The sequence below is a fragment of the Oryzias latipes genome, chromosome 23, assembly GCF_002234675.1.
Source record: "Oryzias latipes chromosome 23, ASM223467v1".
In the NCBI taxonomy this organism is placed as follows: domain Eukaryota; kingdom Metazoa; phylum Chordata; class Actinopteri; order Beloniformes; family Adrianichthyidae; genus Oryzias; species Oryzias latipes.
In genome coordinates, this window is record NC_019881.2 from 20,277,874 (window position 1) to 20,305,558 (window position 27,685).

Sequence of the window (27,685 nt, forward strand, 5' to 3'; positions counted from 1 at the left end):
TGTTTTAGATTACAATTAACAAAATTATTTCTATTTGCTAAATGGCAGAATAATTAGACTGGTTTTTTTTAATTACTTTTACAAAATTCAAATGTTTACATCCATTTCATTAGTATTTGGTACTATTACCTTAAGACTGCTGTACTTGGGTCAAACGTCTTGGATTTCCTTCCACAAGTTTCCCACAAGATCTGGTAGGAATTTTGGCCCGTTCCTCCTGACAGAAATGGTGGAACTGAGCCAAGTTTGTAGGTCGCCTTGTATGTCCACACCTTTTCATCTCTGACCATATACAGTATGTTCAGTAGAATTTAGATCTGGCCTCTGTGATGGCCACTCCAACACACCCACTTTGTCATCCTTAAGCCACGTTGTAACCCGCTTGGCAGAACGCTTCGGGCCATTGTCCATTTTGAAGATTCATTTGCGCCCAAGCTTCAACTTTCTGGCTGATGTCTTCGGAAGTTGCTTCAATATTTCCACTTACTGTTCTTTCCTCGTGATGCCATCTATTTTGTGAAATGCACCAGTCCCTCCAGCAGCAAAACGACCCCACAACATGATGCTACCACCCCCATGTTTTACAGTTGGGATGGTGTTCCCCTTTTTTTCCTCCAAACAACAACACAACAGCTATCAACAACAAAAACACCTTTACAAACCACAGAAAACAAGTTTATTTTTGTTCTTTAATCAATGTTTGGAAAAGTTAGGGAATAATCAAGGGTTCAAAAGGAAGAAATAATCAAACCCATAAATTTAGTTTTCTTTTGAAACAGGGATATAGCTTTAATGGATCAGATTTATTAGCTTTTAAAGAACACAAAACTACAACTTTAATGGAATAAACTGATTCTACATCAGCCTGGTTTGGGGGCTTTTTTTATTTCCACCAACACCACAGTGAAATTAAAATGAATTTATAACCCTAGAAAAGACAAATTATTTAATGAATATTCATGATCTTAAAATATGAGAACAAAAAAAACACAGGAAGTCCTCATTACACGTTACCTTTTATTGTTAAAATGTGTCACTAAAGGTTGGCAATCACATAAAATGGTCCTTTCAACAGTAATTTAATCCATTAAAAATGTTTCGTAGACATTTTGATATCAATGGACCGAGTGAAAAGAAGAGGTACAGTTAAATCACATCAAAATCTGAAACTATGGTCAAAGTTTTCCCTTTGAAAAATCTTCTGAACGCTGCGAAGCACATGAATCAAACCCAACGGAAAGCAAAATCTTACAGAGCGACCGCACTCTGGGAATTTAAGGTTTTCTGTACAAACTACACTAACTGGATGAGACGATGGAGTCATTAAAAACATGTCCAGTCTGCAAACACAAAGGTGGAAACTGGAGAGCAGCACAGGCGAAGGCTTATCCGAGCTCTGGCAGTGACAGACACCGATGATGGTCCGGACCCAAACGGACTCCTTCCGCTCTGCTGCATCCAGCGAGGCCTGGGGAGGGCGCTGTGCTCGCTTCCGCCAGAGGAGAGGGATCACAGGTTCTCGTTGGTGTCGTGTTGGCACCGGCTGTCGCTCCAAGTGTTCAGGAAGGGCAGCTCCTCGTCACAGCCGTGGAATTTCAGAACCCTACTGCTCAGGTCCAAGCAGCACTGTGGGGATCGAAACAGGCGAGATAGAATTAGTGCTCTGAACATTTGATGGAGGAGGTCAGAAAAACCAAGTCCCTGTTTGGAGCATCTACTGGGGGGGGTGTCAGAATCCAGGCCTCGAGGTCCGTTGTTCAACACGTTCTCCAACCAACCAGCCATCTGGGCTTTTTAACCAGAAAAAGAGGATTTTGTTGAGTTACCTTTAAAAACCCTTCAAGCGCAACTGATGACATAACAAAATTAGTTTACGGGACACATTACAAAATCAAAGATGCCTTTCATTCAATATTTATTCATTTTAATCAACAAACTGACGTTTAATTTCCTTTTTCCTCTTCTTGAGGCCCTGTTTAGTGTCTACCTGCCCCGGCAGGGAAATACTCAGATTTTCAGCTGTGAAGCAGCTGCTCCAACACGACAAGATGATAATGAAGTGTCTGCAGGCGGAATGCTTTTTTTTAACAGGAAGTGGATGTGTGCTGCTGTTAAAATGAGCAGGGAGCCTGAAGAGCAGATGGAAACACTGACGATCCAAACTGCAGTTGGAGTCATACGCTCCAGTCCTGGTTACATCTGCTGTTCCACCTTTTCACGGCTCATCTGGTGCAATAACATGTTTCTGATCCTTCAAAGTCCTCTGGTTCATGATCGGTTATTTACTTCTAGTTCGTTTTTAATCTTTTTTTGTAAGCGAGATGTGAGTCAAGGCAGCTGAAAGGGAAATTTCATTTAACCGAATTTTAAACCTCTATTACACGTTAAAAATGAACCAAACTCAGTCTTTTCTAACAGTAATGCCACACAGCCACCACGGACGATTTGCCCATATTGCACGGATGAAAACTGATCATACAAGAAAATACGTTAGAAAAGTGAGAAAAGTTCTGAACATGACATTTTCACAGATGTATCACGAATGAACTACGTTAAAACCACGGAAGAAGTACAGATAAACCCCGCAAAGAACGCGTAAATCTGGCCCAATTACAATATTTTAACGTGATATGTGCATTGTGCAGCGATATGAAAGTTATGCATTGGTGGTACATGCGGCAAAGGTCGGTTAGACACAAGTGGAACGGTTGTAGAATGCCACAAATAAGTGAATGCACCTAGCAAAAATCACTCTAACAAACTTTACGTAGTCTTTTACGTTGCGTGATTCTCAAACGACCCAAAATTTTGAACAGCTCCAAACCGAATTTACGTAAAGACCTGTCGGCCGAAACCCTCAACGGACATCTGCGCATATAGACAAATGACAAACACAAGAAACGCTAATGAATTACATATATCCCACATGTATCATGAAAAGACAGAAGTTTCATTAGTGGACATTTCGCAAATAGAGGCTGTGGGACACGGCCTCAATCTACTACTCTGTGAATTGTAACTGATAACAACCTCCAATAATACAACTGCGCTCCTGGATTTTCCCTCCTCTTTCATTTTTTCTTCTTCAATTCGACTATTTGCAGTTTGACAGCGTTAAAAACACACTGAAAGCCTGAAGAAAACTTACTTTGAGATCTAGCAAAGTCTGCAGACCCAGGCACAGCTCGAACGCCTCGTCCTCTGGAGAAAGTGGACAGAGAGGCGAGAAAAGAGAAACAAGTCAGACTATTATTAGAAAAGCTCTGACTCATGCTCGTTAACCCTGTGCATAAATTAGCATGAGGTTAAATCCAAACCCATTAAACATGTCGGATCAGGAAGTTTTTTTCTTTTCTTTTTCAAAATGAGAAGTTAATCTGCAGCAACGTGGATCCGGGACTGAATTTGTGGAACTGAGTGTCATCTTCTCTGAGGATGAGCGAGTCCACACTTGAGCTGCATCACATTCATTATAAATCTGCAAGAAAGTCTGAGTATTGAGTGGAATATAATTTACTCTTGAACACGACAAGAATTATTCAGATTAAGACATCCGTACATAAGGAATTAAGCAAATGTTTGTTTTGATTTAGTTGAAAAAACATTACTTTATATTCCATATAAAAGATTTTTAAGTAAACATCTAAGATAATAGTTTTCTAAATTATTGCATTTTAGAGTTGAACGTTTTTACTAAAGTTGAAATTTTAAGTTGAAATTCTGATATCCAAAAGAGCAGCTAGCATGACATTTAGCATAACAACAATTTGTTTTGGTTCCCTTTGTAGATATTGAATAACTCTATATAACCAGTTGTAGTGTGTGTCATACAGGGTTTTCTCATTAACATGATCCGAACCTTCCTTTAAAAACCCACTGATAATAACTTGATCCGTATTTTCCGCTCTGTAGTGGATTCCACTGGAGGCAGCAGAAGGACATTTCAAAATGGCTGCTTCCATGAAACACTTTTGGCGGGAAAAGATTTTTCAAACATTTGAAAACTTTTTTGTGAGAATTACAACAGAGGATTGAGGGTGTTATTGAAGAAAATAAACAAGTAAATAAGAATAATTTTGGTAAAATTATGATAAAAATAAGTACAAGAATAATAAAAAAAATAAGAGAATAAAATAAAAAAAGGAAAAAATTGTCAAATTTGTCAAAGTGATAAAATGATTACAAAAACATCATAAAATTATGACAAAAATAATTTTAAACTAATGAGGAAAATTAAAACAAATGGAGGATAAAATTGTATAGAAAATTGTATGATTTCTCAGGTTGTGTTCAGTTATCTTTGAAACACGTCTAAAAAGCAGGACTTTCTTTTGAAATTACAACTTTTGTGAAGCAGAACTGTATGGCTGTATTCTTAGAAATTGCAGGGTTATTTTACTGCTTTTTTCCTCATAACTTTGGGTTTATTTTTCGTACAATGATGACTTTCAAAAAAATATTTTTTCAACTTCATTTTTGCATATATTTTTTTATTTGTATTCCTTTATGGTGGCCCTAATACTTCAGTGAGAATTACTCTTTTATTGTGAATTATTTTTAATGACTACCTGTTGTCTGGATTATTAATGATTTATAATTCAAGTTTTAACAATCTGTGGATCTAATAGGAGACAGTGGGTAAAAAAGGTGGCATTTTTTCCTGATGTTATTACATAACATTATTTCGAACAAAAATGTAACAAATTACCCAATGGATCATAATTGATACAATCTATATTTCATAAAAAGTGGCTTTACACATTTTCTTTTGTGAATTTCAAAAATGGGTTTGAAAAACATCTTACTTCTCCCCAAAAATTTACATTTCTGTCAATATTTGTATGCAGTAGGCTTAAAGGGTTCAAATTCTTACCTTTGACAAAAGCGGAACACCGGAGCGTCTGTCTGCCCACCTGCAGCTGCAGAGCCGTCACCGAGCTGCCGACCCCACACGGTGAACCGTCCTCGCTCGCTACCAGTCTGACAAAATACAGAAACTTTCTGGATCTCACATTTGAATACATCAGTAACTATTGTCTCCTCCTAACAGATCAGGTTCTGGACACAGAACATTATCAAAACCTCTGCAGCTGCAGTTTAGTGAAACTAGGAATATAAAAGGGGTACAAATATGATTTAGAAAGTTTCTCTGCTTAACTAAACAATTTGTAGTATTTTGAATGACGAAGGATTGGCTGTTTGGCTAAACAGAAACAAAACTGGGGTTATTGTTGCCACAGAGCTTTAGTCTGTTCATCTAAAAACCACCAACCATTTTAGAAAAGTGCGTGCAGTGACAGACACAGGAGTATTTTTAATAAACACGTCAAGGCAGCCACAAAATCAGCTGACTATCATCCTAAAAATATCAAGCATCTGATGTCTAAGAAGGACCCAGAGAAACGACTCTATGCCTCCAAATTCAGTCGACTTGCGGTTTCTCTACCAAAACAGTAAACCACATCAGTCCGGTCTAAGGTCTGCCGACCGGCTGTCTGAAGACGGACTTTAAAGTTCTGTTGCTGTTTTAATGGTGAACAGGAGGAGTTTGAATTGGATTCTGGAGGTTATGGGGAGCCAGTGCAGCTGGTGGAGATAAGGAGCTATCTAGGATGACACCCAGACTCTTCACCTTAGGGGAGGGGGAGACAGAAGACGAATCGATGGAAAGAGTAAGACTTGTGGCTTTGGGGTGGGTGGATTATGAACAGACGAGAAGTAGATCGGTTTTATCACTATTGAGTTTGAGAAGGTTTAAGGTGAACCAGTTTTTGATTTCAGATAGACAGGAGTGGAGGGAGGAGGGGGGAAAAGAGGAGTCAGGTTTGCTTGATACATAGAGCTGGGTGTCATCGGCAAAACAGTGAAAATTAACATTATATTTACGAGAGATATTGCCATGGGGTAGAAGATAAGTAATGAAAAGAAGAGGACCAAGGACAAAACCTTGGGGACACCAGAAGAGATAGAGGAAGGCTGAGATTCAAATGATTTAAGCTGAATGAATTGGGTGCGGTCTGAGAGGTAGGGTTGAAATCCTATCATCTCTTTGTTTACACTCTCTCCCTCTAGCTTACAGTCCCTCACACCCCCAACCTCACATTACCAGTGCAACAAAAATGGTTAGCAATATTGGAGCTAACCAGCAGTACAGTTTGGAGCCAGATGTCAGGTCAGACTGAATATTAATTTACTGAATAAGTAAATATTTGCAACTTTAAGCCTAATTTTCTTTATAAATGTCCTCCATCACCAGAAAATACCACAAAAACATGTTAAAAACTCCAAAACCCTTTTTTTTTGTTATCAAAGTGGGTCTTTAAATGTTTTACGTGAAGCACAGTGCAATTTGTCTTTGTACTCAAAATGAACTCGACAGACAAACCTGCCTTATCGTTATGTGGAGCAGTTGGAGTTACTGAAAAAATTGGCGTCACAGCTGAACATCTTTTACCTCTTAAGCTCCAGGAAACGCAGAATGGAATAAAATGAAAGGAAGGAAAATGGTCGAAGCTGTTTCCTGATCTGGATCTGTCACAGGCCTGGACGGCTCCCTGATTTAAAGGTTTCGCAAAACGGCAGTGAAACCCTGTTTGCTGGTCTTTAAATTCTGCTCACAGTTGTGGAAAAGTCCCACTGTCTCTGGTTCTGTCAGAGCTCCAGGAATCTGCTTCTGATGTTCAGGAGTCAGAGCTGTAAGGGGGCAGGGAGCGGACAGCGACGGTTCTTACCCCAGCCTTCGGCAGCAGGAGGTGGAGATGTGGTTGTGTGGACTGCTGGTGTTGATGGAAGCCTTGACTTCTGTCTCACAGCACTGTGGGGGAGACATGAGGAGGAGGGGGGGGGGGGGGGGGGGGGGTCATGTCAGTTTGATTTTTCCACCTTGCTCCAGCATGAGTGCATGCAAGGAAATGATTAGTCACACAAGCAACAGAACGCAGTGATCTGCTCTTTGGAACCGGCCTGTTCATCTGCCATGAAGCAGGAAGTCAATTATTTATCAGTGGACCCTCCAGATGTTTGGTTCTGGTAATCGGTATCGATTCTGAGACTTGGTGTTGAAGTCCAACACTTGAGTTAAAGATTACAGACCACACGAGTTGTTTTTACAGACTCTAAACGATCGGGAAAACATTTAGCTGCTGAAGAAGCTTTTTCTGGTGTGTTTGGTGAGTGCACTTTGATGTTTCAGGCTCACGCTTCACCGAAGCATGAAATATTAAGCAGGTGAGACACATGAGCAGGTTGGACACGCTGGTCCACACAGCGGGGAAGGAAAATAAGTGATGGGATTTATGACCACGAGCACTCATATCTGTTTTGATGACAATTCCCTCCCTGCTCCCGAACTATTACGATATAATGACCGTAATTTCCGGACTATAAGACGCCACTTTTGGATTTTATTGAATGAAAAAGAGAATATGGCAGTTATTTATAGTTTCTGGACAAAAGCAATGTTTTATTTTAAAAGTGAGGCGGAAGATGAACGTAGATCAGACGGAGGACCCGCTGCGGCAGTTTAGGCATCAGGAATCCAGTAACTATGAAACCGATTTGTAATTTATTTTGGGATGGGGAGTGACAGGATTTTATAGAACAACAAGACAACAACAATGTTGTCTAGAAATTGCGGAAACCCAGCGCTGCACCGCGAAAGTCCTGCCCGCCGCCATTGCGGTAGAAGAGTGGAAAAGTAATAAATAAGAACATTTTACTAGGACCATATATACATCCACTGTGTTTTGACGATGCAAACCTTGGTATATGGTAAATGGCGTATACTTGTATACCGCTTTTCTACCTTCCTTTCTACCTTTCTACCTTGGCTCATCCGAGCTCCTGTACCTGACCGTGTACCTCGTCTCTGGCTTGCCTCTACTACTGCTCCTACACCTGGCTGTGGATCCTGTCTCCGGCGCGTCTCACGCCCCCAGCCGTCCCCCAACTTCAACTGGATGAAGATCATTTGCTGGACTTTAAACATGTAGTTGTAGAGTTAGATAAGTTACTTCTTCTCTATGATTTCTGGTACATCACCTGTCCGCCATAAGTTTTTAAGTGATTGAACTACGTCAAATTCAGGCGCAGAAGGCGGGGCTTGTTTGAGTTCTTAAGTATGCTTCCATTTAAAACAGGGGTGTCAGGTTCCAGGCCTCGAGGGCCTTATTTGCTGCTGATTACCTGGTTCAGTGTTTGGTGTTTGTGTTTGGGGTTTGTCGGAAAAACGTGGGAAGCCAACCCACACCTGCTTTAGATAAACTAAACATGTTTGCACTTTTGCCTCTTCTTTATTTTCCTCTTTAAAGTTTTTTTTTATGCGACTGAGAATTGGGGACTGCATGATGCAGCTTTGAAAAGATGCATTTCATGCAACCCCGCTTTAGATGATCTTACATGATCTCACTGATCTCACTGTGCTGCACGCTTTACATAGTGCTACGCTTTAGCTCAAACACCCCCAGGGTCACTTTATTTTTGAAGAGGATATGGTTGTAAGGGGTTACCTTAACCAAATTTTGAGTTAAAAGCAGACAGACTTCATTTTTATTGAATATAATCTGATCTGAATCTAATCTTTTTTTGATGAATCTGTTAAATACTTTGTATTTGAACTGGTAAAGCATAACTAATTCTAAATAGAAGTATAGAACTGAATTATGGAACGAAAATAAAAACATTAAGTAAAATAGAAAACACACATCATTTTTATTTTTAGGTTGCGTTCAAGCTAACTGTGTTTAGCTTTAATGACATAAATTCCAAAAAATAAATGCAAGTATTGATGCTTCACTAGGCTACAGTCAATTATCTACTGTACCTTTTAATGTGAAAAAACGTGTTATTAAAACCAGACTTTCTAAAGAAAAACTCTCTATGATAGTCTAACAGCCTTTCATTACTTTTTTCAGGCTCCAGATTGAGAGTAGTTTTGCTAGCAGGCAGCCTGACCTAATTTCCGGTGACATTTATTTTTCCCTTTTTATCTTGCAGCTGCTCTGAAGCCTGCGGGGCTCCTGGTGTCACAGGCTGCACACGCCGCAGACTGAGAAACGTCTAACGCTGCATCTAACGCTGCCTCCCCGCTCATACTCAACCCTGAACGCCAGCAAATGCCGCCCTGCTAGTTTGAGGGTTTTCCTGAGTGCATATGGCAGCTCTGCATGCATGTGGGATGAACCGCATGGAGCGCCACCCGCGCAGTCTGCATGCATCACATTAGACTCTCTCTGAGAAAAACACATCCTGACTGAAGGCTCCATGTGAAACAAACTCAACCCAGTAGCTGCACATCAAGACCGAGTCTATAGGTTGGGATCCTATATGAGGCAAAAGACGCAGAAAGATCCGGAATACAATCTGGATCCATTTTTAATCGGTTAACCCTTAGTCGTCTGATGCCTTTTTTAGTTGTTTTTTTTACAACTTGACAATTAGCTCTAATAATTTGCCTTAATAGCTGTTTGTTGTTGTGACATAATATCCATCTTTTACAAATATATGTTCATCATATTACACAATAATGTCACAATAAACCTAAAACTGCATCAGGAAACCCAATTCCGAATAGTAAATTTTGTTTTGCAAAAATAAATACAATCAGAACCCATAGCAAGTGCTGTAGAACCTGCAGGTGCTACCTGTCCTAGCTGCCCCTTGAAACACATCCACCCACCTACCCACTGGCTGAGCATCTGCTACATGCCCCTCACCCTCCCCTTCTGCCCCTACCAGCTTGGTCAAAGCTGCAGGGGACGAATTATTTTAAAAAATAGCCTTTTTTTTCTTTTCAAAATAGCAGCTCTTCTGTTGGTTTTATCTCCATAGCAACGATATAATTTTTGGGTCGCATGGGGGTGATGAACAGGTCTATGTAATTTTAAGAAGAATCGACAGAAGTAAATTTTTCAATTTCCTTAGCAACGTGGGTTTTTGTTCACCACGCCCACATTCCCAATTATATAGTGTCATTTCTACATAATTGTAAGAAAAAAATTGTGATTGGCCAACTCTCTGCGTAGTTCAGAGACTACTGAGGGTTTTGTTTCAATTACTATTTTCATTTTTAGTTGAAGCTCAGTAAACTTTATGATACAAGTTAATATCAACAGATCAGCTGTTGGTTCACTGATATTGAAAAACAGATTTTAGATCGTATTTGCCCCCCCCCCCCCCCCCCCCCCCCCACACACACACACACACACATTAATCAATATCTTATTATCTCGGCTAAAAGGTGTTTTGTCCTCCCTGTAGAAATAAGAACACTTGTTCTCCGTGCACCTTTTTTTTTTGTCCTCCTCCTTCAGATGTGACTGAACCGGCAGACCGAGCCTCCTCTGTTCTCGCTGGCTTATCAGCAAAACCACAAACCTGCCCCTTTGTCTCAGACTCGATGCCAAAATCCTTCTCTGCTCCGATGTTTAAAAATAGCAGCTGAATGTTAAAGAACAACCGATACTAAAGCCGACGGTGGAAACTGAAGAAAAGAGACGACAGAAACAGAAAACCTTCAAACGTTGAAATCCGAAAGTGTTAAGGCCATGTCACACAGCCACTACCTACATTTTGCACATATTCCATGGATGAAAATCGATAATACCTAAAAATACATGGAAAAATTGAGAAAAGTTGCGGTCTTTACGTGATTTGAACTTGTGCGGCGGGTAGGCAATATAAAAGTTATCCATTGGTGGTGCATGCGTGAAAAGTCTGTTAGACATACGTGAACGGTCGTGGAAAGCGACATTTGTTAATGCATCTCGCAAAAAAAATGGCCAATTGTGTAAGATTAACATAATAATTGCATATGAACTACATTATAGATGCGTACACTACGTAATTCAAGTTTGAACAGCTCAAAATTGAATTCACGTCACCCGTCGTCCGAAACCCTCAACATCTGCACACATTGACAAATGACGAACGCAAGGAACACTTAAGAATTACACATATCACGCATGTATCACGAAAGGCCGAAATTTAATATGTGGAAAATGTATGTAGTGGCTCTTACACTAAGCATGTAAGAGCGTCACTTTTGCTCACATTTTCACATTTTAAAGGATCAAAAAAAACTGAAGAGTATATTTCACAAGTTAGCTAAGCTCCCAGTTACTGGCATCCAACGGAGGAACTGGAACTCCATATGGAGGAGGCAAGTGTTTCAGAAAGCAAAAAGCATCATTTTAACACATGAACACGTCCGGTCCTTCAGTTCTTTTAATGTCGCCCTCGGGCCGTCGTTTTATCAAACCAACAGGTAGACTCAAACAGGTACACAGTATCCTTTATTTCCAATGCCATCAAACTTTTAAAGCAGAGTGGCTACACTCCACAGCAGGAAGGCATCTGTCTTATATTCAACCTTTTGTTATATTATTTTTTAAAGATAATTAGCTTTTTAATCTGTTTTTACACATTGTCTATCTATATACTTGTCCAAAACACAAAATGAACCAAAAAACCTATTCGAAAAGTAAGACGACTCGATCGCTGAGACACTGCCTTTCACTCCTTGTGAGACTTTATCAAATAGGAGCTAGAAGCAACAAAAGAGAGAGAATGCATTTGATCTGTGGACATGTCGCTGCTAATTATCAAATAAAAAGAAGTTTTGACTTCATTGATGCTCCGTCTGCTGAAGGAGAACTTCATCCCCAGCAGTGATTGCTCTGTTTGACCTTTCTGCATAGATTAGTCATTGGGATAATGGAGGCACCAAAGGTGACCAGAAGCGCATGAAGCTGCACTCTTCCTGTTTTTCAATCCATCACTAATGGATGCAGAATCAGGGCAAACAGGACTTTTCCTCCATCGTAACTCTTCTCTGACTGCTCAATAGAAAGCTCAGAACAAATGGGACCTCGGGTTAAGTTTATGGCTATTTATTAAACCAGTTACTAACTCTGAATAAATATTTGATGGCATGGTTTTGAAGCAGAGGGCTGACGGGAAGTGGAAGATAATGAAAGGACGTGGTGTGTGTGCTCTGATCACAACCCTTCCCCCCGTTTCACATGAATCCAAACATCACTGACTCTAAACTCAGATAAAAAAAATAAATCTCTAAAAGATCCAGAATATTTTCCAGAACTGACGATTTTTTTAAATAAGGACATTAAACGGCTTATTTACTATTTTTATGTTTGGAAAACATTAACGCACAACGATTGCATGACGTTAATTCCTATCCCCAAGGAAAATGCCTTCCACACGGTTTACAACTGTAGTTTTCCATCAATGCGTGTTATTTTTGCTAACCTGTTCATTTTTTTTATTATATATATTGACATGAAGTTGGCTAATGTTAGGGTGGAAGATGTTCATGATAGAGTGAGTTGGAAAAGGATGATTCGCTGTGGCGACCCCTGATGGGAAAAGCCGAAAGAGAAAGATTTGTTGGAGCCATTTGGCTGAAATTACATCCTTTATTAGATTTCATACATGCATGCGCCTGTCATTCTTTGGTCATGCAGCTGTTCTGACCTCCTTCTTTTTTTCCTGAGTCTTTTTTTTTCCAGGAGTCTTTCCTTACCGGGAAGGACGGTCTAAGGGCAGGGATCCCCAGTTTAGTTTAGTCTGCTTAGTTAGTTCAGTTTAGAATCTTCCTACTGGATTTCATGTTTACTTTACATTTACCGGTATGAAAGCCAATTGAGACGACTGTTGTTGTGATTTTGGGTTATATAAATAAAATTGTATTGAATTGAATTGAAAAATTGAATTTTGGTTAGATTGTTTTGGGAGCTGCCGTGTCTTATTGGCATTTACTGTTTAGATTTGGAACTTGGGGAGCACAGTAGCACATTAATAGACCGTGTTATTGGCGTGTTATTCTCATATTGCTGTCATATTTAGGACGAGTTCATGCCCTTGAAAAGTATTTTTTGTCGTTTACTGTTCAAGAAAGTGCAAGACAACAAATTACATAAAAGGAAGAACAGTGACTTTTTTATGGAGTACGCGTCAAGACAGTTCCTGCGTCCCAAGATACCTGAATGTAACTGCAATGACAGTTACATTATTCAAATAACTGATATTTCATTTACACTTGATTATCTTGTAAGAAATCCAAGGAATCTGGAAAACTTCCCCTGCACTGTTCAGTTGCAGGTATTTCTCTCTGAGTCACACTGGTTGAAGTTTTGGCTAAAGAAGTCCTGCATCCATTATTAGGTCAGTGATTTGGATCGTCAGCCACAAATATCAATCATAGTAAATGAATCGTTACACTTCTACATTTCAACTCATGCAAGAAGGAAAGATGCACATCGGTGGAATATATTTGTGTTTTTTCTTCTGAATTCTCTGGTTTCTGTCTGAACTCGGTCTGTTGGTGTTTATTCTGGACATCACCTACAGTGAATCCGTTCTGGCCCCGTGACGTTAACCAGACTGGACTGCTGAGCAGCGTGACTCAGTTTTCTTGATTCTATCAGACGTTTGCTGGGTCCAGCTCAGCTTTTGAAGCTCTGAAGGAAGAGCGGACTGTGAGCGATGAGTCATGGGACAGCTTTTCTTTCTGTCTGCAGTTTCTGTGCAGTTGAGCGTGGGTGAACCGGACAGGCGTGTGAGGATTGACTATGTGGTACCTTGCAGTGAATGATTAAAGCTTTGAGGGGGGGCGGGCAGTCCGGACTCTCTGGCTTCTGCGCCGTCGTCTGTCGAGCTCCGGCCTCGCTGCTGTCGTCCTCCTCGTCCGATCGGAGGCTCTTCTCGCTTTCCTCCAAAGACTCCCTCTCCTCCGTCGAGTCCTCGGCTGTGCTCTCACTCCTTTCCTCGGCGTCGACGGGACCCCCGTCTTTGGTGTCGGCCAGGGGGGAGCGAACCCTGGAGCTGGGGTCGCGGGCCTCCCCTCGCAGCCGGGTGATATTTCCCTCAAGCAAGCGGCGCTGGACGATGCTGTGAGGTTGCTGAGAGGAGAAAAATCACCAAATTATAAAATTTCTCCCCCTTGAATTCACATAAGAGAAAGTATCACACTTTAGAGTTTTTTCATACTTTATTAACCCGAATGTTAAGAGAAAGAAAAAAAACAAGAAAAAACAATGAACCGTCCTCTTTCCAATATTTCAATTGTATTTTCCAAAACCTAAACATAAAGTTCATGCCTGAGTCCCAAACTTTAAACCTGGGCTTACTTGGTTTTTTCTCTTTCTAATGTAATTCTAATGTGATGTTAGATTTCATTTCATTATTTATCAAATAAAAGTAACCACAGTCTCTGGAGTAGAGGCCCAGACGTGACAATAATCAAGACTCTGATAGTCAAACTTCGTTTAAAGGCACATTTGAAGTCAAATTAAGATATCGTTTTGAATGATTTTGCTTTGATGACTCATAGAAATGCGAAGCATCTGAAAACTAAAAGGTTAAGTGGAAAGTATGGACATTTTACATAATTTATCACAATTATGTTTTTGTTTTTATTAATAGTGATAAGCCATATTTTTTCAGTTGATTGCATCCATCCAACCATTTCTAAACTGGCTAAATCCCTTTCGGGGGTCACAAAGTTGCTGGAGGCTATCCCGGCAACTTTTGAGCAAAGGTGGGGTTCACCCTGAACAGGTTGCCAGTCCATCACACTTGCCTTAAGCCTAGGGACAATTTCCACTCACCAATCGACAAATGGAATTTGTTGCATAACCTTGCCTAGTATAAGTTTATTTAAGAACTGTTTTATTTGAACTTTTATCGATTTAGTGGGCGTGTCATTTTTTGTGCAGCGGGTTGGATCCAGACGTTTTAAAGCATCCAGCGCGGCGTAATCATCTAGCTTAGATTAGATTAGATTAGTTTCAACTTTATTGTCACTGCACATGTAGGTACAAGGCAACGAAATGCAGTTAGCATCTAACCAGAATTGCAATAAGCAGTAAGTACAAAATAGAGGTCTATAATATGTTCAATAACTATACAGGTAAGTATTATGGAAATAATTTACAGATATTAAATACCATTAGCACGATATACCGATAGTTGTACTGTGAACATCCTATTCAGATGAGCTATGTAAAAGTGTATGAACACTATAGGCAGAACTATGAACATAGTTTACAGTATTGCAATGGACAGTAAAGTGCATAGAAAATATTACAATATGCAGATGGATTATACAGTGTTCCTGGATGAGCAGACAGTAGTGCAAGTAATAACAAGTTACTGTTTTGCTTGTTGTGAATAAATAAATAATTCAGAGTGTTGAGGAGGGGGAGGAGTCTATGGTGGTGTGGGGGGTGTTTTAGGGGTGTCAGAGGGAAGAGTTCAGCAAGGAGACAGCTTTAGGGAAAAAGCTGTTCCTGAATCTTGTGGTCCTTGTCCGGAGACTTCTGAAACGCCTCCCGGAGAGGAAGAGGTTAAACAGTCCGTGGTCAGGGTGAGAGGAGTCCTTAGAGACCTTGTACATGAGAGCAACACAGTCTTCAGCTTTCTTATGCTTTCTTATCCTCTGATTTACAATGTAAATCATGGGAAAACCTTGATAAATGACCAAAAAGCCAAAGATGCAGATTGTTTTCATTGGGGCAAAGATGCTAGAGAGATGCTGGATGTGGAGGCGGAGGAGTTCGCTCCTATACAGTAGGGCAATAATTTGCTCCCACACATAGATCATCAATAATAATGAGTATAACAGGCCCACTCTTGACTCCATCTTTTAAAAAGAAGCCTGTGTTTCTATAGTGTTGTATGAATCATTAAAGATTCTGGACATCAATAAAAGCATTTTTAGTTGTTAAAGACTTTTCATCTTTACTCCACATAAAGCTGAAGTGCTTCTCTTGTGATTCTGATATGATTTCCCCACTTTCATAGGAACATGTCGCCCATGACTTGCTGTTCTCTTTAAATCCGATTAAAAAGCTGCCTGTTCCTCCGTGATTGGATTGCTCGTCTACCAGCATTGAATCTTCGAGTGGTCTTTCTGGTCACGCAACACCAACAGGGCGGCTGTATCAACCGAATGCAAAGCTTTTTTTCAGGTTTTTTTTTTCTTTTCCTTTCATTTTTCAGTTTGCAGAAAAATTCAATGCTTCACTACAGGTGAAAGAGACCGAACCTGAGGACACACGTTTGATTGAAAACCAAAACTGAAAACACAAATGATTGTTTATACAAAGTCTGTACTGCAGTCACACTAACTGACATGAAACAATCAAAGAAATTCTAATAAAAAAAAAAAAATTCTCCCCTGTCACATTTTCCAATCCTCTTGGAAAAGATTGCAACCTTAAAAAACAAGAGAAAAGAGCAATAGGCCTTCACTTCTTGAAACACTGCAACAGTGAGCATTTCCGTCTGTTTCTGTGGACACAGACAGACCGCATAAACGTGGAAAGATGAGGAACTAAAAACGAGCGTGTGCAGTGGTTTGACCAGCACAGCAGAGCTGGAGGTGCTGCTGAATCATAAAGGCTGTAAAATCTCTGCAGGTTATGAGTCACAGATGTAAAAAAATTAATGTTTGTCTGACTAAGACTTGTTGCAAAAGCACATCTTTCTTTGTACTCAGCAGGAAAAGCTTTGTCTGCGGGCGTAAATGAAAATGGTGAGCTTTAATTTAAAAATGGCTCACGTTGTTCAGGCGTTGGAGTTATTTAAAAGGAAAGTCTTTAACCTTTAATCACAAACCAACACATTCCCTGTAGTGATTACGTTCAGGTATTCTAAAGGATGTTCCCATGCCTGCAGTTTTTATTAATCAGCAAGCTTGAAGTGTCCGACGCTTTTCTCTGTTTTGCTAATCAAGTCCAGAGAAAATGTTATTCGTTTTCTTCTCCACGCTCACCTTTTGTTTTCAGCCTCATGCATACAGATATGGTTTTTTTTTTAAATATAGGGTGATTCTGACCCTCTACGTTTATGAAAAATGCTCATTCGCGGCAGAATTTACCAAAAAAAACTAAATTATTTAAAAGTATGCTCCATCTCAAGTCCAACTTACATGCAAATTAAATAATTTAAGCAACTATAAAGCACGGTGGTAGCAGTGTGATGGTATGAGGCAGTTCTCCCAGAAAACTTTTCAGGGGTGCCCAAATCAAAACTTTGAGGGCCAGCCTTCTGTTGGTTTTCCAGAAATCCAGCCTTACCTGCTGCTGATTACCTGGATCAGGTGTGTTTAGTCAATAAGGAGCCTCAATGGCAGGGTGGTTGGAAAACATGTACACTGGCTCTCAAGGCCTGGATTTGTGCACCCCTGGTTTAAACTATAAAATTATACCAATAAGAGATGGTTGGTGTGGTGGCATGACCCATTGGTGTTTATTAAACCAGTTTGAAGCCTAATTTTGACATAATTGTTGCCGCCATATTGGTTTTTACATCGAGAGTAAAATTAGACAAAAAGGTGACACAAACAAACCTTACAGTTTTCACGTCTATTAATCAAAATACCACGTTTTGAGAACAGGACTTTGGGACCCTCTCCTCTAGCTTTTTAAACAGAAAGTATCCTCGGGCTCCAAAAGGCCATAGACTTCTATAGAAATTTGGTAGAATAGCCATTCTTGCTCTGCTACATTTTTTTAACATGTTCTTGCTAATCCTTATTTTCAATTTCAAGATATTTTTCCTAATAACTTTGGAGAAAATCACTGCTTTGTGTCCAAATTAGAAGTTCTACAACATCTGTTTCTCTTTTCTCTTCAATTGATTTCAAGACTGTAGTTAATACATTTTTTTAAAGTTAGTCTTTATTATTTTCCCTTGTGTTTTTCTAGAGATGTTAATCGTTTTACTGTCTATGAAGGACTCGTTTCAGGAGCTATGATTATATTGATATAGTAGGATGAGTAAAATCAATGCTGCCTCTTTCTTGTCCACTTTCTTTCACATTATTGGCTTTATGCTTGATTAACATTCAAGCAGAAGTGAAAGATTATGAAATTATTATGATCCTGACTGGAATTTAAATGAAGAGCAGCAGGACTTGGTGGTTTGCAAAGCAAATAGGGAAAGGTGTCAGAGCCGGGGAGATGTGGATGTGTAACCTTAACACGCTTTAATAATGTGAGCTCATGCCTGCCCGTGTCTGATTCTCTAATGCGCCGTTATGTTTTCCCGCCTCCTTTGAGTCAGGCATCCACATGAGGCAGAATTTAACGTCCCACATACTGCTGAACACTCAGCATTTCATTTAATATGCTAAATAAAAGGAGGTTTTGGTAGATTATTTGTATTATGAGATGTGTGTGAGTCAAACTGTTCAGGCTGCAAAACAGCATCTCTTGGAGTTGGTCATCGCCCCCCTTGTCCCCCGGTTCGATTTTTCATTTACTTTCTGCCTGGACTCCAACTGAGGCTGAACAAGCTCTGATGACTGCGCTGTCTCCTTTTTGCACTTCTCCTGTCACCTCTTTTGGCATTGGTCTGTCATTTTCTTCCTTCTCATCTCCACTTTCATTGTTGTTTTGTCCTTTCCTCCGCTCTTGTTTTCTTCTACTTTGTAGTTTTTTACTGTTTCTCTCAGCCCTTTTCTTTGATATCATTCTATTACATGTCATTTTCTAACACTTCACCGTCCTTTTCCACTCTACCAGGGCGGATTTCTAGAAATGTTCTTCCATTTTCCCACAAAAAAGCTTTTCCCCTTTTATTTTTGGCCTTAATTCCTCTTCAAAAGTTCACCACTGTGGATTACTTTAAACTACGTGGTTAAATCGAATTAACTGATAATATTTTTGATTTTTGATTTAGGCTGTTCCAGTGTTTGGGATTTATTGGTTTATTTTAGACAAAAGAAAAACATCGGAAAAAGTTAGCAATGCAAACTAAATATTTAGTTAGTAAATGTAACATTTAGAAAAACATGAATTAAAAGCAAAAAAATAGCCATTTGAAAAATTAAACCATTTTTTTCTCCTAAAAAAGGCTAAATTACCAAAAATATTGCTGTTAATATTTGATCTTGTCACTTGTTTTTGTTTTTGTGGGCGAGACGTAGGCAGGCTGCTGAGGCCAGAGACTGCGGTGAAGTTGGAGTACTTGTTCCAGGTAGGAAAATTAGCTGCGAAAATAACTAATATTTCATTAAAAATCGTTCTTTTGTGTGCCAAAGGTAATATATTATCTTATAGATGGATAAAGTTTAATCTCAAAAGCTAAAGAAAATCCCAATATAAATAGGTCCTTTAAGCAGAGCTGTGTTAGCTTTAGCATTTACCCTTTTTAGCATCTTTATTTTGCTTATTTTTAATTCAGCTCATTTAACACTTGTTTAGAATTTTTAGTTGTTTTTTTTTTGTGTGTGTGTTTTCTCTTTTTTTCATAATGTGGCTAATTTTAATTCAGTGATAATCATAGAATTTTAACTCAGATATATTTTTTTAGGTTACCATTTTTGTAATCAAGCTAGCTTCTTTAGCTTTGCTCAGCCAATGTAAATCAATTTACCATTTTTAGAATGTTCTATGGTATATCATGTTTTTCACTTGTATTTAGTATTTAATATTTTGGTACATTACTTAGTACATTTCTAGTAGTTAATTTATTTAAACATGTTTTTTCCCAAATCATATTTATTATTTGAATTGGCATTTTAGGCATGTTTGCTTTTTTTTGTTGTCTTTCTTATTTTTGCTCAAATTATCCTTTATTCATTTTTTTTCTGTACTACTAGCCACTGTGTCTAAACCTTTTTTACTGAAACACTAAATGAATTGTCTAAAGGCAGTTAAACAAATTTGGTAGAGGGTCAAAGTGAGCAGCAGAGGTATGAAAAGTGTGAGCTGATAATGAGGTATTTTTCAGGCAATTTGGTTTCTGCTGTGAGAAAAAGAAAAGCCTAATGAGACATCTTTGACAGGACTTCCCTTCACAAAAACTCCACTTAGTTTAGAGATAAAACAGCACGGTGCCCTGCAAAAACACAGAAAATAGCATTTTAAGGAAATTTATTATTACGTTGTGTAAATGTCATCATCAGACCCCACAGAAGGAGACTTCATCTGATAGCGCTTAATGCCAGCTATTATCTTCCTAGTGTCTCCTGATGAGTGGCCCTTGCTGCTATGAGGCCAGCTATGGAGTAAATTTGTGTTTACTGCTTCTGATGCTGCATGAGTTTAAGTTCACAGGAAAACTCACTACATTCGGTATTTTTAGAAGTGCTGGATTTGGGTTTGGAAGGAAAAAGGTAGAAAAAATAAAGCTACACGAGGACAAAAAGACATATCAAAACCAGGATGGAGCTGAAACTAAGGAAACAAAAGCAGATGCAAGAAGCAACCATGGCAGACGCACAATACAAATGTGTTTGCTGCCTCCACACTCATGAAGTCAAAGCTAACTGTTGAGGTATTTCCACCAATTTCCTGCCGTTTGCATAAAGCTTCAAAGAGAATTCTGATTCTAAAAAATGGTAAGATGAAGAAATTTAGTCCCAAAATCTGCATTTTAATTATACATTTTTTTGTTTGCGCTGTTTTTTTCTCAGACGCCAAACTCTGTAGTTTAAATCACATCAACAGACCATGAAACACGTGGATCTGGACAAAGCCCAACAGACTGAATGCCTCTCCTTTAAATTCTCCTTTTTTCATGAATTCTACCTCTTAAGCTAAACAGACTCCTTTTTACTGAGGATATGTCCTTCAGATCCATTCAACAAACCGACAGGCTAAAAATATTGCTTCTTAAATTAACGCTATCCCCATTTTCACTTGGTCTTTTTCGTCTGCAGGGACTCCAGCTGGAGGATTTGCATCACCAGCTGTTGGTCTGAAGGAATTAGCTTTGTTATGCAGATAATGATGGTGAGTGGACGTGACATTCCAATTTCCAAAAGTCCAAATAGGAAAAATGTGCAAACAAAACAACCATTTACACTCTCTTCGTGCATTTTGGGGAAAAAGGAGCATCCAAAACACTGATTAGCAATAGGTTGTGTATCAGCGCTCCTTCTCTGCTGTCTGAGGGAGCTCCAGTGTAATCAGCTAATGTGAAGGAGTCTCACCAGAAGCTGTCATGTGTGACAAATTTCCTCCCATGCGATCCATCGAGAGCTTGCGGAGGGTTTATCACCTCCTTCTTCCGACAGCTTGTTAGCAGACTGACAGTTTGTAAACCGTAAACTCCCCGCGATGGCCGTCTAGTGGCTTTAGTGTCATGAATTTGAATGAAAACAGCTTGGTCCCAAAAATAGATTTGTATTAATATTTGTATGACTTTAGTGATCTGCTTCTCTTCAGAGCGTTTAAAGTGATGCAGTCAAGCTGTTCTGTTGATCTTTTCCTATTCTTGACCCACTTGTGAAAATTGAAGTAACTTCAGAGCAACAACATTTAACATTAACTCCGTTTTTTTTTTCTTTAACAACCTGATGCTTACCAGGTACATTTTACAATTTAAACCAGAATCTTTATTTTAAAGAGTTACAGTTTGAAATGTCTGGTGTTCATCCTTCCTCCACTCATTACCGTTTCTGCCTGGGCAGCAGGTGTGAACAAACTGGGATGAGCTGTCAGCAGCTCTAAAGCTGCGACACGGCAGCCGGAATGGAAAAACGTAAATATTTGGGTCGTTTTCATTAATGCTTTTCAACACAGAGACCCCTCAAAGGTTTTCACAACAGGGAGAGTAAAAATAAAGCTACTAGCAGCCGTGAAACGCGACCTGACCACGCCCTCGCCGCCTCCTTTTGACCCGCCTTCACTGGCTGAGCAGCTACTACAGACCCTTCACTCTCTCCTTCTCCCGCTGCCGCCCTGCTCAAAACTGCATAACAAATTCATAACAAAACCCACTTCTTTCAAAATAGTGGCTTTTCTGTTATCTCCATAGCAACTATTTTATTTCTTGGTTGCCTGTGGGTGACAAACAGGTCAATGTAACTTTTAGAAGAATCTGCAAAAGTAAATTTGTTGATTTCCAACTGAGGTTTTTCGTTAACCACCCTTTTTATCATCATATCTTTTAGTCATTTTGCTCAGCTTGAGCCACCGATTCGTGTGTTATATTTTCCCAATATTCAGGTAAAAAATCTGCAAACAGCAGAACGTCACTTTTGCAAGCTTGCCATGCTAACGCCATTCAAAATAAAAAAACTTTAAAACCAACATTTTTTTCCCAGTGATGCTCGAGGAGTTGAGGAGCGATGGATGAAAATCGCCAGGAGGAGTTTTGAATTTGTAAAAGGTACTAAACTGGACTTTTTTGGGGGGGTTGAATTGAACTAAGATGCTTGTGACTAAAGCTTTAGATGGCACCTATGTCAACGTTGTACTGTTGCCATAGCAACAAATACTTTAGCAGTAGAAGTGATAATCCTTCGAGTGGATTTCTACCTTACATACTAAGGAGTGTGTATATTAAAGTGATGTGTGAACATCTAAATTGTCCTCATGAATGCTTAATTGATTAATTTCAATCAGTTTCAGCAATAAAACTATGTTAAAAAAAGACCATAAAAATCCAAAGAATTACCAGTTGAAGAGATTAAGTCCTAAATTGATTAGAAAATAAATAAAAGGAAATTATGACATCTTCTTTACATTTAGTTTAGTCTTAATGATAATTTGACATATTTGTTATTAAACTTTACAGTACACACAGACAATTAGCTTCATTACCTATAAAATGGGATTAAAACGGTTTATTTTTAAGAACAATTTAAAGAGATGATCACTTCTAAAGACGGTCCTGCAAAGTCTATCAAGCAGGATCTTTTGGTTATTTGTTGTCATTACCATTTGTTCTATTTTGCTTTCACTTTGTGTATCGTCGTCAAACAGCCTTTGTCGTCTTCGTTTGTCCTCCTCTCAGCCTCCGAGTTGTGTGGAAAGGTGTGATCGGTTCAGGCTGACACCTGTTGACTGCTTCCCTCACGCACAGCTCCCCTGAGCTCAGTCAGACGTGTTCTGTGGCTGATTTCTCCTGATCACCAACCAGCCCAAACCGGTCTCACTCTGACAGTGTGACAACACAGCTCCTCATCCTCCTCTTCCTCACACTTTCAGTTTCTTTGGCTCGGCTTCTTTCCTCTGTATTTCTCCCCCTGTGAGTCAGATTAGAGGCTGATTGCCAAGCGGACTAATTATCTGACTGCAACCGGCTCGTCTCTGTCGTCCAGCTGGCCACAGGAGCTTTCGATTGGCCTCTTTCTTCGTTTGATAGGCGTTTCGAGCGACTGACTTCTTCTGACAGCGACCAGGAGGCTTCAGCAGCTTCACATCTGCTGCCCAGATGCCCCTTTTGCTTATTTCCAAACCATTCTCTGTCTCTGCATTATCTCCAGACATCCTGTGTTTCAACTAACCAAACAACCAAATCTTTGTCATGACATAAACTACAGATGCAAATATATTAAGTCCTTCAGTCCTCTTCTGATATTCTCAAATTAAATTAAGGTTTTGGAAGCATCATTCTTTTTTTTTTTTTTTTTTTTTTTTTAACTTGTCCTGTCCAACAGCTAGGCAGACAGATGATAGCTGAGGGCCTCTTGTGTTGGACATATTTTACTTTAACAAGAGGGGTTATTAATCTTCAGACAAACCAAAGGTATGTCTGAATAAACCCCTTTTGTAATTGAGGCCAAACTTTATTAATTTCAATCATGTTTGAAAATCTTTGGTGTTGGACCGGACGGAAAAGGAAAGAGGGGAAGAAGAGAGAGGGACGTTAGGGAGAGGGGGGGGTAGGAGGGTGATAATAGGAGGGGAAGGGGGGTAAGACCATGAAGCAGCATAAAGCAACAAGTTTACTGGTTGTTAATCATTATGGTAAGGTTCAAATGTAGTACAAAAAGGGTGGGGCCTATCCACACACACACTCAAATGTTATAAACACACCTGCTAGCTGCAAAAATGTCCACCTGTCGACATGTACACAAAACAGATAGTGCTCACACGCATACTTATGCCTTAAAACCAACTAGTGTGAAATCTTTCATTCATTCAATCATGCAAACTGTTAGTGCAAAGGTGAGCTAACACCTGTGCTCAGGTGAGTGTTTATGTTCTTCTAAAATGGATGGTGGAACGTGACAAGAAGGAGGGAGAGTGCCCAGCCATCCCCACCCCAAGACCCCCACCGCAGCAGCAGCGGCAGCCGAAATCCCCCCAACGCCACACGGGAACCAGCAGGGAACAACCGCCGCCCGGGCGACCAAGCCCGCCACCCAGGCCAGGGCCAGCAGGACCGCCGCAAGGCCCCCAGAGCCAGAGAGCAGGGAGGCACGGAGGGAAAGAGAGCGCCGCCCCAGCCCAACCAGGAGAGCAGCCCCCCCGCCGCGCCGGGAGCGCCCAACGCAGGGCCCCACCGGAGAAGGACGCCCACAGCCCCAGACGAGCACCCCACCACCACCCAGGAGTTCCGGGCATCCCCCCGCCCCTACCCCAGGTACGAGCCAGGACCCCCCAAGGGAGACCCGCTCCGCACTCCAGGCAGCCATCCGCCCGGCCCACGGTTGGTCCAGGGAGGAGCAAGGCAGGGGCCCGCCGCCCCCGCCCAGGAGGGGGGAACCCCGGGGAAAAAAGAGGGCCCACAAGGGGTGTTATAAATATGGCCCGACCAGACTCGGCCATGTTGGAAGTTTGGCGGGGCCCAGCGCTCAGGGGCAAGGACCAGGACCCACCCCCCAGGGACACGAACACCCCCGGCTCAGGTGTAATATGAACCCCCCCACCGTGCGGAGAGAGCACCGCCGGGCCCAGGGATCCAGCACCCAAGGGACACGGCCGCCTTCGCCAAGAGGCCCGCACCCCCCACCAGGGAAGGGGTAGGGGACAGATGGACCCAGGTCCCACCTTCCTTGCAAAATGTGTGTGCATGTATGTGTGTTTGAAAGGGTGTGTGTGTGCATGTGTGTGTGTTTATGTTGGAATGTATATATTGAAGGGGGAGGGGTGTGTGTACTAAGGGGGGTGCAGTTAAAATTGGCGAGTAGGGCACTAAGGGGACATCTCCTGATTACTCACAGTGATGTCCCCTCACTCTCCCCACCAAGGGGCCCTAAATGTCTAAGGTGCGGTTAAAATTGGCGGGTAGGGTGCCAGGAGGACATCTGCTGCTTGCTGGCAGTGATGTCCAAGCACCCCCCCGCCAAGGACATTACATGTCTAAGGTGCAAATAAAACCGAAAGAGGGGGGGCCCACTCCATACGGCAACCATAGGAGGGGGGCCACTGCCAAGTAGCCCCCCCCAAGGCGCATCGCAGGCTAGACCCCCCACCCCCTCACCCTAATATGAGGTTATATGAGGAAGGGGGTAAGTTGGGGACAGCTGGTAGACTGTCCCCCAGTGGTCAAACAGCTGTCCCCCAGCCCCCCCCCCCCCCCCCCCCCAGCAAAGGGGCCAGGGCCCCCCAGCCCAGGGGCCCCACCCCCGGAGGCACCGACACCCCAGGCCCAGCACCACCCACCGCACACAGAGAGAGAGGAGCCAGAAAGCGTCGCCCCCCCCCCCCCCCCCGGAGCAAGCCCAGGCCCCCACCCCCAAACGCCGGCCCTAGAAGAGCTCTGGTCAGGCCTCGACGGGACCGAGGCAGCCAACCGGCCGGGGAAACCGCCGATGGCCTCAGCGGAGACCCCGACCCGTCAACCCCCCCTGCCCAATAGTGGACCAATAGTCCCCCCCCCCCGTCCCCCAGAATGCCCCCCCACAGGACAGGGCCGACAAGACCCCCACCCCACCCCACCCCAGGCCCCGCAGCCGAAGCGGATGACACCCAGAGCGACCGCGGGCCCCAAGAGGGTTGTCCCGTCCCGTCCCAGAGCCAGGGAAGGGCCGATCCCAGCCCCAGGTGTAGATGGACAGCCCATCCGGCGCCGCTGGGCCCCCCCCCCCCGAGCAGGGCCCCCCGCCAACCCCCCCAGCACAGGCAAAGGGACCACCCCCCCCAAGCCAAGCCAGACCACCACCCCACCCCCCCACCACGCACCCCCACACCCAAGCCCAGAGGACAACACAGCACCCCAGCCCGCCCCACCCAGGCGCCGGACCCGACCCCCCGACCAACAGAGCCCCCACCACCCCCCGCCAGGCACCGGAGGCCCCGACCCCCACCCCGGCCCACGGCAGAAGGGCAAGGAGCAACGACGACCAGGCCCTCCCACCCCCTAAGTCATGGAGTTAGCTATGGAAGCATCATTCTATAAAGTTTGGCACAGCAAGTTGTAGAAATGGTTCAAACCATAGACTGAACTATAAGTCATTGTTGACTGACAAAGGAAGGCTTTGCATGATTAGAACAATCAAACAATCTGTTCATATCTGATAGAAAACTATAAAATTTCTGGCTTTAAAGTGACATAGCAAAAAAACTGTGCACTAAAACCCCGAAACTTGTCAGTTTTTCTCGCTCAGTCCCCTCTGTTGTGGGCTTGTTTTGTCCTTTTTGTTGTTATGAGGTATTTTTAGCTTCCTGTCTTCCTCCGAGGGAGGCAGCTGGGGGAGTGTCACCGCCCATCCACAGTTCCCGATGACAGAATCATCTTCAGGCCTTCTAATTGCCCCGAAGCCAATAATAGAGATAATTGAACTTGGTAGGCTTTGGTGTAAGACACTCCAGAGGTTGCATAAAAACACTATGTGACAATGTTGTTTGCTTTTTACTGATCAGGTGTTTATTTACCTTGCAGCAAAATACAATAATTGACAGGAAGAGTCCTCCTCTGAGATTTCTGTCTTCATATCAGAACTGGATCAACGAAACTTTTAGGATTTTTGGAAAGACAAGGATAAGATTCATCATCGTATCTGTTTATCTATTGTGGTTTAGTGCGTTACTCTGCTTCCTGTTTTATTTTGTAACATTTTGTCTTTAGTTTTGTTGACTTCCTGTCAGCAAAACACTTGAGAACCTGATAAGACCAGTGACACATTCACCATTGTTCCAGAACAGTTCAGTCAGTTCAACTGGGACAAGTTTTTTTTTGTATAAAAAATAAGTTTAAACAAAACGAACGATGACACTAAAACATTTTTCCCGTTCTTTTATGTCTTTTTTGGACCGAGTCAGTGTGACGAGCCTGGTTTGATCAAACATTTCTGTGGCATCCACTCTCACCAATCAAGAGTTAGCTTGTTGTAAGGCCACACCCCTACCACTTGAAAGTGGATTAACATGAAATCTGTCAAATGCTTTGAACATGGACGCCAGCAGGCTCCACCTACTTTTATTGATACATCTGATTGGTCAGTTTATAACTTGAATAACTTGAAATCCAGAAAAAATATGAGAAAAATGAGGATGATCGAGAACATATTAAAAGAAAAATGTAGCAGACCACTCGAATGACTTAGAATTCTATGGGAGCTGCTTGTTTGGAATGTCAGGGGAAGTTTGTTGCTCAGTCCAGATTTCTTTTACAGTGAATGGGTAAGACTTATAAAGCTGTGGGGGTACACAGGACAGAAAAGGCTGGATCCTGGTCCGGACCACCTGAGATGTGACTTTCGGAAACGTGGACACCAAGTTTGAGCAGAACAGGGATCCTTGTCCTCCAAGTTGGGATCATGTCACAGTTTGAAGCTGAAAACGATGATTGGAGGCTGTTATATCTCCTGTTGAAGCAGAGAGCGTGTACCGAGGTCACACTCTGGTTGCACGACAACTGGGTCACGCTGGACTCAGGTGTTAGAAACATTTCTGCGCAGATGCTTCCACGCACTTGAGCACTTTCCCTCTACTTTTTCTTTCTGCACAACAAGCTGCATGAAGATGAAGCCACTAAACGTCCT

The 27,685-nt window shown here is 41.7% G+C and overlaps 1 protein-coding gene across 2 annotated transcripts in view; it reads right to left on the reverse strand.

The window, feature by feature from the left end:
• Positions 1-997: 997 nt before the first annotated feature.
• The window catches only part of nrip2 (nuclear receptor interacting protein 2), a 31,461-nt gene continuing 4,773 nt past the window's right edge, over positions 998-27,685 (reverse strand). The window contains exons 2-6 of one of the 2 annotated variants that reach the window (XM_023952345.1): positions 13,596-13,916; positions 6,732-6,814; positions 4,874-4,980; positions 3,149-3,201; positions 998-1,626 (exon numbers count right to left, since the gene is read on the reverse strand). In XM_023952345.1, the coding sequence (XP_023808113.1) occupies positions 1,510-1,626; positions 3,149-3,201; positions 4,874-4,980; positions 6,732-6,814; positions 13,596-13,916 (681 nt within the window). In that variant the 3' untranslated portion in view covers positions 998-1,509. The other variant, XM_023952346.1, reaches the window with a different exon arrangement.